This window comes from Vigna umbellata, chromosome 5, assembly GCF_029865625.1.
Source record: "Vigna umbellata cultivar VRB3 chromosome 5, Vumbellata_1.0, whole genome shotgun sequence".
Taxonomy (NCBI): Eukaryota; Viridiplantae; Streptophyta; class Magnoliopsida; order Fabales; family Fabaceae; genus Vigna; species Vigna umbellata.
In genome coordinates this window covers 36,229,575-36,243,491 of record NC_142169.1, presented here as the reverse complement: position 1 = coordinate 36,243,491, position 13,917 = coordinate 36,229,575, and the positions used below count along the sequence as shown (strand labels likewise).

The following is a 13,917-nucleotide window of genomic DNA, read 5'->3' as shown; positions in this document are numbered from 1 at the left end:
AGATAAATATTCATCGATAATTCTCAATAATATAAAATTATTTGTAAATATTTATCGATAATCGTTTAGACATTATTTTTTGATCAAAGATCAAAACGAAAAGTTTAGACATTATTTTTTGATCAAATTTACCAATTAAAAGATTCTTCAATAATAAGTATTATAAATTTATAAATAACTGAACTTACCAACATAATTTATAATTTATTGATTAATATATTACTAACAAAAATATTTGTTAATAATACAAATTTTATTTATTCACAAATGATTTGATTGCTTATTTTTTCGTAGATAATTAAAATTGTAAAATTTGTTGACAAAATTTATTGTTAAATTTAATTTTATGAACGAATTTATTTCTCAACAATTATATGTTTTTTTATAATGGATTGAAAATATAAAGTCACCATTATTACTATTACTACGTAAGTCAACCCTTATCAATATTTCAGTTTATGCAAAACACTGTTTGTGTTAAAAATAATTTAAAAATAAAAAGTGAAAAGTATATATATCAACACTGAGTATTTCTACAACAAAATTTTCTTTTTTGTAAACTTGATACTAATTTTTTAGAAAACTTAAAAAAAAACTCAAAATATATTCATATGTTACTATTGAACTTATTTTAATAAGCTCTTTAGAAAAATCTCACAACCTTTATAAAATAACTTCACTCTATTTCTTCAATTATGAAAACATCTTGGTTCCAATTGCACGTTTCACTAGCACATATATAAGAAAAAGGTTACAAAAAATTAAACTTCTTCAACAAATTAAAGCATATTTTAATTTATAAGAAAAAATGAAATCAATTTTCTCATAATTTTTCTCTTTCATTACACTTACCACATTACACGATAACGTTGACACTAATGCACTTATTTAACATTATTTTTTTATTTAAAAATATAATAAGAGTAAAAAATGATGTGTCTCGACCTCCACTTCATTTTACAATTTTTATTTATTAAGGAAGTTAAAAAAATGTTTTTTATAATAGAAAAGTAAAAAATAACGTGGCAAATGAAATGTGTCAATCTATACATTTTCTTAATCAACTAAGTAAAATGTTTAAGAACATGAAAGTAAAGAGAACTATAAAAAGGACACGTTTTTCCTTTCTATGCATTTTAGCCTAAATAAGAAAAGACATACAATTTAAAATGCAAAAAAAGAAAATCCTCTGTTCAATATTGAAACACGTGAGATCTCACTATACAATAGTGATAATGGAAAAACTCGCAACAAGAAACGCAAGCACTACCGAGACAGGAAGGATTTGAAAATGGAAAAAGATGTAAAATTAAAGTTTCATACGGAGAAGCATTTGATGTAACAAAAGTGGTAGGTAGTAAAACGAATTTCATTTATTTTGAATATGAATATCATATATAAAGCATGAACTTAGAGAAAAAGGCAAAATAGCTTAGAAGACACAAAATTAAAGAATCAAAAGACCGATACATAATAATATAAAATATTTTACAAAGAAAAACAAAGACTCGTTTGTTTCTCAGCGTTTGCACTCCGCAGGAAGGCCTTGTGGGAATCGCTTAAGGTCGTTGCAGTAGTTATAGATCATGAAGTACTTTTGAACCCATCTAAGTCTTCTTCTGCCATAGGCGTCAAGCTCCGTGCTCTGCAATGCAGCATCAGAGAATGAATTGGAAGACCCCGAGAACTCCGTGGCTTTGAAATTGCGGTAGTACGCTGTAAACGGTGCCTTGGACCAATCAGTTTTCACCAAGCCACCTCTAGTTGCCCAGTCATCGGCATTCCACAGGCTAGAATAGATTCTCATGGGTTGGTTCTTCGGGAAAGGAACACCGGCACTCTCAGCGTTCTTGAACACCCTTATGGGAATGTTGTCCACCAAGAAGCTGCACAACAGATAAACGAACCGGTTTCGTTTTGTTCAATGCCGGTTACCGAAGGGAAAAGACACACCATGGAAAGCGAGAGACGAAGAAAACATAAATATCTTGTTTTTACTCACATGATGTGTTGGGGCTTCCAGATGATGGAGTAAGTGTGGAAGTTTCGGGTGGGGTCGAACCAGAGGTAGAACTGTTGCTCTCTGTTTCCTTTGCCTTGGGTAAACACGTTTGTGTGGAGAATATAAGGGTCGCCGCTCACGTTTCCCAAGAATTCAAAATCAATCTCGTCATGGGTTGGTCCCTGAGATGATAACTGCATCACAAAACACAAAATACTACCGTTAATGGACACTACACACAAAGAATGAGGTTCTGTGCTATTATAAAAAAAGCGTCATGGATTAAAAAACAAAGCAACTGTTGCGTAACTTGCGTTTGAAAGGTTGATGCCAAAAATGTGCAAGCGATGTAATAATGGTGTCATTTAAAAGTGAGTTACGTCTCAATGTTAAAGTTGCTTTTGAAAAAGAAAGAAGAATATATATATAGTGAGAGGGGGAGAAGAAAGGAATGAACATACGTAGTAAGCAGTGACAGTGCCGGCAGAGTTGCCAGCGACGAGTTTGAGCTGCATATCGATCCTCCCAAATAAGTACTCTTTCTTGGATCGGAAGCCAGAGCCAGAGACTTTATCGAGCGAAAGAGATAGAAGCTGACCACCGCCGAATATCTTAGCACGGTGGTCACCCCATGTGAGATCAAAGTCTTGGTAGAAGTTAGCAGCACATTTAGCCACCATGGAGGTAGCCACCACCAGCCCTAGCAGAAGGGCGTAAGACATAATACCAGTAGAAGAAGCCATACTGGAGAAAGAGGAAGAAGAGCTTTTGTTTGGTGTTTTGATGTGAAGGAATGTGGTGGAAGGAGGCGTATATATATATATATGCGATAAAGAAGGGACAGGTGAAGGAAACAGGACTTGGAATATGGATTGTGTTGCGTATGGTGGGAATGGATGATGGGACGCGTGAGAATTGATTACTGGTGACAGCTTTGCAAGCTTTGAAAGCTGGAAGCTTTTTGTTTGAAAGCTGGATTATTAATTACGCTAGTATTCGTGTTTTTGTGTTATGTTATGAGTTCAGTGAAGAGCCAAATCATGATTGTGCTTGTGTGTATAATGTATTATATGCCTGGGTCCCATTTCAGTGTATGATTTGGAAAGTAAAACGAAATTATGAGAAAATTCAGGCGGTGGATGCCAACTGGATGCTGTATCACGGAAAGAATCAAAGAGGAATAAGAGGAAAAAGCAGTATTTTACTTGTCCGTTGGTCTTGTAATAATGCATTGTGAATAATCTGAGATGATGCCATGTGGCAGGAGAAATGCTTCACCCTCCAATTTATCTGTTGCAAAGTTATTGAGAGTTTAATGAATTTAAAGGTTCTGACAGTATTCAGAACTTCACGAGACCTACAATGCTGTTATGTCATGCTTATCCTTAGCTGCTACTTGTACTCTTGCACCCACATAGCTTGAGGTTTGGGTTACAATTTTGTCTCTTACTGACAACAACTTTGAATGTGAAAAGAAAACAATACGAACAGTAATTATCTTGCCAATATTGTTTTTTATATTCTTAATTATTTAATGGCAAGTTTTTGTATTACGTGACTGTGATTAAGCTGCGCCTGATAGCGATATATTTTTGAGATAACTCAACTAAACATCGGATAAGATCACACAAGGTATAGCTCTCCAAAAGGTAGCATTCGAAAACTATCCATTGCCGTACAGTGTCAGAGATTGTAGTAATGATCACAGGCAAATTATTGCGACAAAATACATTGTATTTTTTTTATTAGGAAACATTGGCTTTTACCAATTATTCTATATCTTTATATAAATATTGAATTCGTTTTTATGTTTTTAAAATATTAAATACAAATATTTCTTTGAAAAAGATAAACATTCTTACATATTTTTCGTAAAAATATGACATTTTGTTTTAAAGATTGGGTTGTTTTAGTTGTTCTGATCAAACTTGTATGTGTAGTTTTTACTGTCAAAAGGTTGCAAAAGAGAAAGAGGCACATATGTGGCATATGCTTAGATATTTGTGAAGAGTATTTAAAAGTTTGTTTGTATTAAAAATAAAGCTATGAATAATTTGAAACAGTGTAAGATAGGTTCTTATGGGAATCCAGCTAGCAATAGACAGAATCTTCGACCTTTGAAATGATGCTACCTAAATGTATTTTAATTCCTATATATACGATGTAGCAGTTTGAAGATAATGGAGGAGATTATAATGTGCAGAGGGTTGTTGGGAAATTGAATTAGCTCTTCCTTTTTTCCAGCATGCGTGTTTCTTAATTTGTTTGTTGTTTTAATTTTAGTAAGAAAACAAGAATGCGAGTACAATGTTGTTACATATAATTGATTCTTTCGGCAATAATGTTATGCTTTCCTTTTTAATAAAGAAACTTTTTTGGCATTGGGCATTTTGGGTAGGTTGAGATTGTTCATGAAACAATTGATTATACAATGAGATGATATGGTGTATAATTAGTGGTTAGTGATATTGCTGGATGCAACTAAATTTTCTGATAATGATGAATATGCACTGAAAACTATTTTACTATCTCTAACCAAAAGACGCATTTCTTGATTATTGAAAACGAAAATATCAAAAATTTGCATGGGATGGACATCAAAGAAAATATATATATGAAGTTTCTTTTGGTATATGATTAAGATGATCGGTTTAAAGTTTCATACAAATTTTAAACCTGTCTTGAAGTTTAAGTTGTAGATTTAATAGTGTTAAAGATATTTCGATGTTAAAATAAATACAAAATCACCAATATTTTTATTTCAAATTATATTTATAAGTTTTAAAATTAACTTTTAATTAGTCAACATCTAATTGAGTGTAACAATATGAAATTTTAGCATTGTGGAATCGAACATCATAGATGAACCATAATTGATAACAGTACAATTAAATTTGTAAGCAGTGTTATGATTGAAGAAGAAAGACACGTTTCGAATTAGCATATAAAACTATACATTATACTTAGTATGTCATTAAGTTTATCTCTCTTCTACCGTTTTTACTTTTCTCTTTCTTTCACGTAATTTTTAATTGTTTAAACTTTACCAATTATTATATATTTAACACCACAAAATCGACTTGTAAGATAAGATTTGCAGTCATATATTATAAATTGGTTTTATTTCTAATTAATCTGGAATTTTCAACAACTCTACATACCGTAAAAATACAGATTTGAAACAAACCCGCACCACTTTATTTTTTTTTAATTCTTGTAAACTAAAAGACTTGTTTAGAAAATTTTGTAATATTTTATCAATAATTTCTTTATATCTCAAAAGTAACTTAAATAGGAAAAAGGTAATATTTTTCAACTATTCTCTTATGTGTGTGTATATGTATAGGATGAAATAAGAAAGAAAAAAATTTAAATGATAGAATTGTGAATAATTTTAATAAAAATATTTACATTTTTCAGATTAATGAATTTAAACAGAACGAAGAAAATGATAATTTTTATTTTTTGATTAAATAAGTAAACAGGAGACGAGGAAAAATAAAGAATTTAATAAAAATAAAAAAATTGTTTGTGAAACCACCAACTCGTGGTACAACATATTCGGTCTTTTACAAGAACCGTGTGATGGGTGTTATCGGTGGGCTTTGTCTCTTCTTCAGCTGAAAAAAGTGCGCCCAACATATTTTGGCTGTTGAAATAAAATAATAATATTTTTTAAATATTTTTAAGTCTCGATAAATTAAACTATTTTAATGTATTTTATAATACGAAAAAAAAAATAGTAAACTAAATCAGAGAGAGATGAAGTTCACCATAATGTAAAACTTGATTATTATTTTTTTTAATTTTCTCATTCAAAGGCACCGAGCATTAAATAATTTGCATAATGAATTATTTTTTATAAAATAAAAAATGGTTTTGGTTGGAGAATATGGCAATGATAGAGCTGAATCAATAATTTTGAATGATTAGGGTTGACGAGTATGAATGAATGGTGCACCCAAACCCTAAATCAAAGCCACGCGGCAACGTATCAGCGCAGTTAAAGTGGGTCCGCGACAAGATTATCCAACTCTTCAAATCAAGAAATTATTTTTTAACATTTCTATTACTTCATTAAAGAGGAAAATGAGAACAATATTAAAATCAAATTTTAAATACCAATATTTTTTTCCTTATCCGGAAGATGGCTTCAAGATATTTTTTAAAAATAAAACTGTTTCTTAAATTTTTAAAATACATAATATTTTAAATATGATAACTGAGGTTAACGATACTGTATGAACTTACTTTAGTTAAAAATAAATATAAAATTAATAAGATTCTTTATTTTTTCTTTCAACAAAGAATAATGAAATTTTAAACGACATAGGTCAACGAGTCAACTTAGAATATGTAATTTGATTAGAAATCAGTATTAATAAATTAATAAAACAGTTTGTAATTCCACGTACCACTCTTATATAAAAACACGTATCTCATCGATTGTGTGATTTAGGGGGTAAGTTATTATTAACATTTCCTTTTTTCTTCGATTTGTAAAATGATTAACAATAATGTTTAATAACGTTGTAAATACACTTTATATTAACTGTTTAGTAACATATTAATATGTTATGAATGTTTTAAAAAAAAATGTGTAAGCCAGGCAAATTATTTCAAACATATGATTCTAGAGGAATTTATCTTATATTAGATCAAACTATCCAAAAATCAAAAATAACAAAAACTTATTCTCATAATACAATATGCTTTTAGGTTTATAAAACTAGAAAAAGCTAATTATTAAATTACTTTGATTATTTCAGAGAATCCCATATGTTGTTATTGTATGAAAAATTAGCTAGATTACATTATTGTTTATTTTGGTATAAAAAAAATAGAACGAATCAAATTATAACTGCAGGTTGAATTGTTTTGGTATTGTTTATGCAATATCAATTAAATGTTAAGGTTATTTATTGAAAATACAATTCCGACATGGCAATATTATGCTTTTATTAATAATACCTTATTCTTCATTTATTTCTTTAATATTTTCATACATACAATTGAATATTAAATAATGTTTGCTAATTATACATTTGATGTAAAATTTTATAAATTAAATTATTCCATCACAGATATGGACACATTTCATTTTATGTAAATAAAGAATATTATATATATATATAATCATTAGTACAAAAATAGCGTGTAACGTCATGCGTTCAACATTTAATCACTCAATAGTCAACGTTAAAAATGATTTAAAATAAATGCAATTATTAAACCTAGTTTATAATTGTAATTCGACATAAAAGGAAATAAAATGTTGAATGGTCAAGTGTTAGTGAATTCTATAAAAATTTTAGCGAGAGATTAAAAATTCATTCACTTTATCTTAGCGCGTGAGACCCTATCCTCTTTTCAAACTTTTCTCGAATGAAGTTTGACGACTATCAGATGTATTATTTCTTTCATTAATTAATTACTTTATGTATGTTTTTAGTTTGTTTTGACCGATTATTTTCGTACTATTGTCCTTCATAAGTGCATTCTGCTTTCTTTGTCACTGGTGACGACACTTTATTCCGATGAACCTACCTTTTGAAGGTTAGTTTCTGTTTTTGTTAGTATAGTTTATTGCTTTTGCTTTATAAAATATCAAAAAATTGAAATTTGTTATTTTTCTGAATTTCAAGTCTCGTAAAGATGTAAAAAAGATCACAATTAATTAAAAAAATTGATTAATGTCCGACAAAATTCAACGTTAATTTAATGCTTCTAATATAAATTCGTTCACGAATTTGTCGTTAAAAGCCCAAAATATTCGACGTTGTACGCGATTTTTTTATTAGTGAACACGGTTTAGTTTTGTATATGATTCGGGATGATTTTATACCATTAGATTACAAAGACTATTTAGTATACCCATTTTTTTCTTATTTTATTTTTTAAATAATAATTTTTTTTTAAATTAAATTAAAATATTTTTTTCCAATTTGATTGTTTTTTAATTTAATTATCTTTTAAACTAAAATAACTATCCATAATAAGTGAACATTTTTGTAAAAAAAGTAGAATAAAAAATAAAAGACGAAGATTAACAATATATTTGATCAACTTGACACTTCAAACTTGTATTGTGATATTTATAAGCTTACAAAGAGTCACACAACTCATTTTCCTTTAATTTCAAATAAAAGTGTTTTTCCTTTTTAAGATTATTTACTCTGATGAATGAGTCCATTTAAATTTAAATTTTTCTGTAATTCAATGTTGTTTGTAACATTTATCTCAAATGATTTATAACTTGCTATTTGTAACTTAAAAGGGGTTCGGGATGCTCTAAGACTCAAACACAATTAACTGGAGAGGGGGTAATACGTTGATTTCACTAAAGGCAACAAAACATTCATATTACAATATAAAATAATAATATTTTCAATTATCTATTTATTTTATTTTTAATTAATTTTTTAATATATATTATTATATTATTAAACGGTATTGTCAAGTGAGAGTGAATTTTTTAGGAGTGTCAAAGTATTATTTTCCATAAAAAAATGTGAAAACTACTATTTTATAGAGATATATTTAAAAAATTTAAAACAACATGATGGAATGATTATATTTTATTTACTCTATACTGTAGAGACAGTAGTCATCAGGATTTTGCAACTGTAAAACTGCTAAAAGCAGAAAAGTCGTTAGAGGTGTGGTGTGACAGTTGCTAAGAGAACAGAATAACTGTTGAGTGGAATGAGAAATGGTGATTTCATTTTTCATAATCTTTATATATTGGTTAGTTCTTCTGTAAAAAAATGGTATATCTGTTATTTGTTGTTAATATTTTTCTTCTTCTCTGGCTCATCGTCTTCCTACTCGAGATGAATAACCAAGATCAGGGACGAACTCACACACGCACTCCAGGTGCTTTTTCTTTAAAGTTTAAACGAGTATCTCTTTCCTTTTATGCATGTACAGTCATTCTTTTAACCAGTTTTGTTGGTTTCTAGACTTTCTTGTTTCTTTTTGGTTGAAAAGTCTCTCTCTTTCTTGGGTTTCTTGGAAACAGGTCTCAAGGGTGATGATCATGGAGTTCATGCATGTCACAACGGCAGCTGTGGAGCCGTTGAAGGTTTCAACCCTTCAGATAAGGAACACCTTTCTGATAATGATCCCCACTCAAAAGGTAACAAATCTCCTACTTTTTAATAAAACATAAACACATATCAGTGGATTTATACTCCAGAACTTTATTTGTAATTGTCAAGAATGCTCCTATTGAAAAACAAGTGTGCATTATATCCTAGAGAAATTAAAAAATAAGTTTTGGATCATTCTTTAAATCCACTGGTACGTGTTTATGTTTTCTTTCAGCTTAAGATTTGTTCTTATCTATTCTATCCAGTTCTTGTAACATGTTTTAAAGCAGATGTAAAAGTAACAGACGATGACCAAATGCAAGATCCTAGTATTTTGCAAGGAGAAAGGATTTGGGAAGGAAACATGCTGGAGTTGCAGGCAGAAAAGCCAGTCTCTCACGTGGAGACACTGCATAAATCTATAAATGATGTTCAAGTAGAGTCTACACAGTTTCCTACGTCTAGTGATGACAACACGTCACAGGAAATAGAAGAAGGATATGTTCTCGTTGAAAAAACTGCTTCGCTTGAGAATTTGCTTGGAAATAGTGATGTATTACCTCTTTCATCTGTAACTCACACTTGTAACGATAATGGTATCAATGGTGGAAGTTTGGACGGAAACCAGGGCTCTAATTCAGGTATACACATTCATTATTTTATAGCAGAATACAGACATGCACCCTTTTTGTTTTTTGGTTTATCAGCAACACACATGCATCATAACAATTATCTTCATCCAATTTGATTAGGGACAATAGATGTTATAGAAATATTTGCTGAGATGACAGACAGCGGCGGTATCATACTGCACTCACCTGTACAGAGTTTTCTACCGATGGAAAATGCCAATAGAAATAATGAGCCTGAGTTATCTGCAAATGAAGCTGTGAGAGTAGAAGGTCGAAATTCTCCTGCTGATACCGACTCACAAAATGACACAGTGAGGAGAAGATTCAATTGGTTATCATGTCTATGTTGTTGCTTCTGTGGAGATCGGTAGCTGTGTTGGTCTCCAATTTCACTCTGAATTTTGACATCGATATACTGTTTGCAAATTTTCAATTGTTCTTTGGTCACTCTTTTGTGGATTTCTGTGGCTGTATATCTTGAGGATCTTTGGTTATTACTTTACATGTCAATCTTCTGTTTCATTTTGAACAATTTAGCAACTAAGTATACATTTCATGTCATGCTACTGATTTTGTACTATCTTACATTTCAAGGAAAATGGGGTTATACTTCAAAAACTACTTTTTCACCCACTTTGTTCATTTTAAAAAAGCGAAATATATAGAAATTACAATACTAAAAAAAGGAATAGACTTGCTAGTCAGTTTTTTTAATAGTTCAACGATAAAGAAAATGACAATTTTTAACAAGTTGTTAAAAGAATAAGTTACGTATGATATGATTACCCCTATTGACATCAACAATAAAGGGAAAAGATGCATCCAATCAATCAACACGAGTAGGAAAACAAAAACAGCCAAGCAATTACAGAACCTGTATTCTAAGGTTTTCCAGAATTAAAACTAGTTAGCATCCCCTTCCAACAACAAAATCAACCTTAACCACTAGACTACAAGTTTCTCATTTCCATTCAATTAAGATCTCCATTTCATCTTTTTAATCATACTAGAACACTTCACTGCACTAGGCAAATTTTCCAGAATTTATATTCTACGATAAAACTAATTTTAACACTTAGACATTCAATTTCACTAATTAATGAACACTAAATACAGCCACAGCACTTACAGAAAGCAGAGAAATAAATCTCAATTTTACAAGCCATTCACTTCCAGGGTATATCACCAATACTATGAAGCATCCGAATCATACAATAATCACCAACAATCATCGCTTATTGTAGATGTGAATAGAAAACACATAATACATACCATTTTCAGTAAGAGTTGAAATTATCATATGGTCAGAATATGGCAATGAACTAAACAAAACTCAAAGAACTCGAGGAAGTGAAAGGTCAACATTCATAATAGAATATCCACTTCAATGACAACTAGCACATTAGGAGCAACAACACATCACAATAGTGCAGTCTGAGTACAATTCCTGTCGGGCATAGAACCAAACAATGCGAGGAATCCATTAACATTTCCATAAAGTATTCACATCATGAAACACTTAGAACAACCAGAGTTAAACATCAAAACACTCCCTTAAGCCCAAAAGAATTTCACAAACTTTGTTACCAGACTGTAACACCCCAAATTTCAGGGTGTCAAAGTTGTAATAAAGCGAAATTTTTTTTCAAAATTATTGTAGTGCGTATTCATAAAAACTTCAGTATTCAAAACAAGCAGAACTAAAACAAAGTCATAACAATTCCAAATTCATTGTCCCATTTACATAGTTCCGAAATTAATAAAAAAATAACAACGAAATAATGTAACCCAATTACATTGTTGTAATAGTTTAACCATAAAAAAACTTTAACAATTCCAAAGTCTTTTCTATCCTCTCGCGTCTCTCTGAAATATCTGCAACATCTTCTATTTATGTATAAACCATGATACGATCATCACAACAATCACAAACAAATATGGAGTAAATTACCGTCAAAGCAACCATAACAATACAATATATGAATAGCAATTAAACACCACATAATAACAAACATGCAACCCTATTCATATAGTTATTAACATTAAGATCACTAATCTCCTAAACGTCACCAACATTAACTCTTCGATCTCGATGTCATCACGAACATCCCCACACATAAATGAAAAAATAATATATTGCAAATTTAATATTTTAAAAATGGGTGCACCAGGCCACAATATTTTAATATTACATACAATAAAAAGTCCTTTTTCCTGATTTTAACTGCAAATAGCTGTTATTGAGTAGAACACCAAAGAAACATATCAAATAGACATCCATAACAAGGAACCAGAACTAATCAAACAATGCCAGCTGATAAAGACTATGAAGCAAACGAGACAACTAATAAATAGATACTACTTTCCTTTTCAAAGTTACCACAACCTTCATAACTTTCCAACATAGTGTTATCTCACATATTCAATGACAAAACTCGGTCAAGTAGAAGGTCAAGTGTTCACTTATGCACAGATAAATCGGATAATTTGCCCGACTGTCCCTCTGAGACATCATTGTCAGAATCTAATTCCCACCAAGAACCTCTGTCATCCTTATAGACATCGTCAACTTCATCAGAGGTATCTTCAATATTATCATCTTCAGATGTTTCAGCTACAATATCATCCACATCCACATCCAATTTATTTTTATCTGCATCAGGGTTATATGTCCACTCTAACCTCTTCAAAATATCACGATCCTTCCAGTTTTTCACAACCGAAGCAGCCTGTTTTTTAGCCTTCCCCATCAGAATTTCCTCCCAAGAAAAGGCAGTATCGGCAGTCCTCTTCAAGACACCATCATCAATATCCCCAACGACAACCGTCTTCAGACATCGCAGCCTTGCCTCCTTTATCACATCAACAAAATCAGAATCATCAGACACAAGAACCACACACTCAACCCGCCTATGATCCATGACATCCACAATGTGGCTTTGCAATGCTCGATCTGCAGCCTGCGGCTTATCCAACACAGTTTGAACCCAAAACCCAGCTCGTTTGAGCTCATCTGCCAAACCATACCCCACTTTGGGTGTGAGAATAGCACTTGCAGCCTTCTTATACTTTTCCATTTTCATAGAATACTTAGCCACCAACTTCACCCTCCTGTTCCCTCTAGCAGACTCAATCTGGTTTATCCTTTTACCGTGCTCACGCTCATGCAGTTGCTTGAAATGGTTGACAAGCTTGTCATTAGTATGAAACTTTCTCCCACAAACCCGACAACGATAAGGTTCATTTGGCTTGATGACACCCTTGTTCTCTAAACGATACAACAGTTCCCTCTCTTTCCTTTTCTCCCGTACAGATTGAGGAACATGACTAAAAGTGTGGCTATTTGCATAAGCCACCATGTAACGAACAATCCCAAAGGAAGATGCAGCTATTCTCAGCTTATTGGCAACATCAAAAGGTGGGATTGCATTGGGTGGTTTATTGTCCAAGTCCCAGAAAAGCCCCACCCTGTTTGGCTTTTCGTTTGGATTCAATTTCTGATTTTTACCCCATTCTGATCCAGAATGATAATATCTCAAGCCACCGTATATATGCCAGCATGTAGCTTCTAGTGTGAAAAAGCAAATGCTACGAAATCTGGAGACTTTGAAAGGGTTATCTGTTCTTCTATAAGTCAAATAGCTTTTAAAAGTAACCATTGGGTCCAATCAAGTTTCAATGAAAGAGAAAGAGTAATGGAGATTGTAGATAAACCATCTTCTTACACCATTTTCAGAACTACGAATCGGAGCACCCAACCGGTCGAGCAGGAGAAGTAGAATGAGGGTGGGGGAAGGAAGGGGTCAAAAGGGGAGAGAGCAGCGAAGGTAACGGTGCAGTGAGGAAGTGCATGGTTGGGACATTTCGTCGAACAGTTACTCGGCGAAATAGAAGCGGAAAAAGAATCAACGTGGCGCGAATGTGGAGATTCTTCAAATTCAATCAAATGTGGACTGTGATAAACATTACCTAAATTTAAGTTTTGTGCACATTTACTAGCAGGAAACTGTGTGGAAACGTTGGAAGATGAGGAGGGAGAAAATGACGGAACTGCGTAATCCCCTGGCACCGGCGCCGGCGACACCAGTGGAGGCCTTGTGGGGTCTTCTCCCGGCCGCAGAAAGGCCTAGCTGATCGAGAATAACTTATTTCTTCCAATCAACTTTTGCAATCACTTTTACTTTCAGTATAT

The 13,917-nt window shown here is 31.8% G+C and overlaps 3 protein-coding genes across 3 annotated transcripts; 1 reads left to right on the top strand and 2 right to left on the bottom strand.

The window, feature by feature from the left end:
• Positions 1-1,351: 1,351 nt before the first annotated feature.
• Positions 1,352-2,801, bottom strand: XTH15 (xyloglucan endotransglucosylase/hydrolase 15). The gene is made up of 3 exons (XM_047321078.2): positions 2,464-2,801; positions 2,003-2,196; positions 1,352-1,886 (listed from the first exon to the last, which is right to left on the bottom strand). Exons 1-3 carry the CDS (start codon positions 2,743-2,745, stop codon positions 1,520-1,522), a joined length of 843 nt encoding a protein of 280 aa, XP_047177034.2. The 5' UTR covers positions 2,746-2,801; the 3' UTR covers positions 1,352-1,519.
• Positions 2,802-8,504: 5,703 nt separating this feature from the next.
• LOC124844198 (uncharacterized) lies at positions 8,505-11,729 on the top strand. Its single transcript, XM_047321082.2, has 4 exons — positions 8,505-8,878; positions 9,024-9,140; positions 9,384-9,734; positions 9,846-11,729. The coding sequence occupies exons 1-4, from the start codon at positions 8,770-8,772 to the stop codon at positions 10,094-10,096; spliced, it is 828 nt and encodes a 275-aa protein (XP_047177038.1). The 5' UTR covers positions 8,505-8,769; the 3' UTR covers positions 10,097-11,729.
• A 314-nt stretch (positions 11,730-12,043) lies between these two features.
• LOC124844196 (zinc finger (C2H2 type) family protein) lies at positions 12,044-13,902 on the bottom strand. The gene has a single exon (XM_088115549.1). The coding sequence runs from the start codon at positions 13,382-13,384 to the stop codon at positions 12,185-12,187; it is 1,200 nt and encodes a 399-aa protein (XP_087971675.1). The 5' UTR covers positions 13,385-13,902; the 3' UTR covers positions 12,044-12,184.
• Between the last annotated feature and the right edge of the window lie 15 nt (positions 13,903-13,917).

Excerpts from the sequence above, each read along its gene's own strand:
- XTH15 (XM_047321078.2), bottom strand. The coding sequence starts at position 2,745 with ATGGCTTCTTCTACTGGTATTATGTCTTACGCCCTTCTGCTAGGGCTG. Across the intron at positions 2,197-2,463 it reads GCACTGTCACTGCTTACTAC|TTATCATCTCAGGGACCAAC; the intron begins GTATGTTCATTC and ends TTTGTGATGCAG. Across the intron at positions 1,887-2,002 it reads TGGAAGCCCCAACACATCAT|CTTCTTGGTGGACAACATTC; the intron begins GTGAGTAAAAAC and ends TCTGTTGTGCAG.
- LOC124844198 (XM_047321082.2), top strand. The coding sequence starts at position 8,770 with ATGGTATATCTGTTATTTGTTGTTAATATTTTTCTTCTTCTCTGGCTC. Across the intron at positions 9,141-9,383 it reads TAATGATCCCCACTCAAAAG|ATGTAAAAGTAACAGACGAT; the intron begins GTAACAAATCTC and ends GTTTTAAAGCAG. Across the intron at positions 9,735-9,845 it reads AAACCAGGGCTCTAATTCAG|GGACAATAGATGTTATAGAA; the intron begins GTATACACATTC and ends CAATTTGATTAG.
- LOC124844196 (XM_088115549.1), bottom strand. The coding sequence starts at position 13,384 with ATGGTTACTTTTAAAAGCTATTTGACTTATAGAAGAACAGATAACCCT.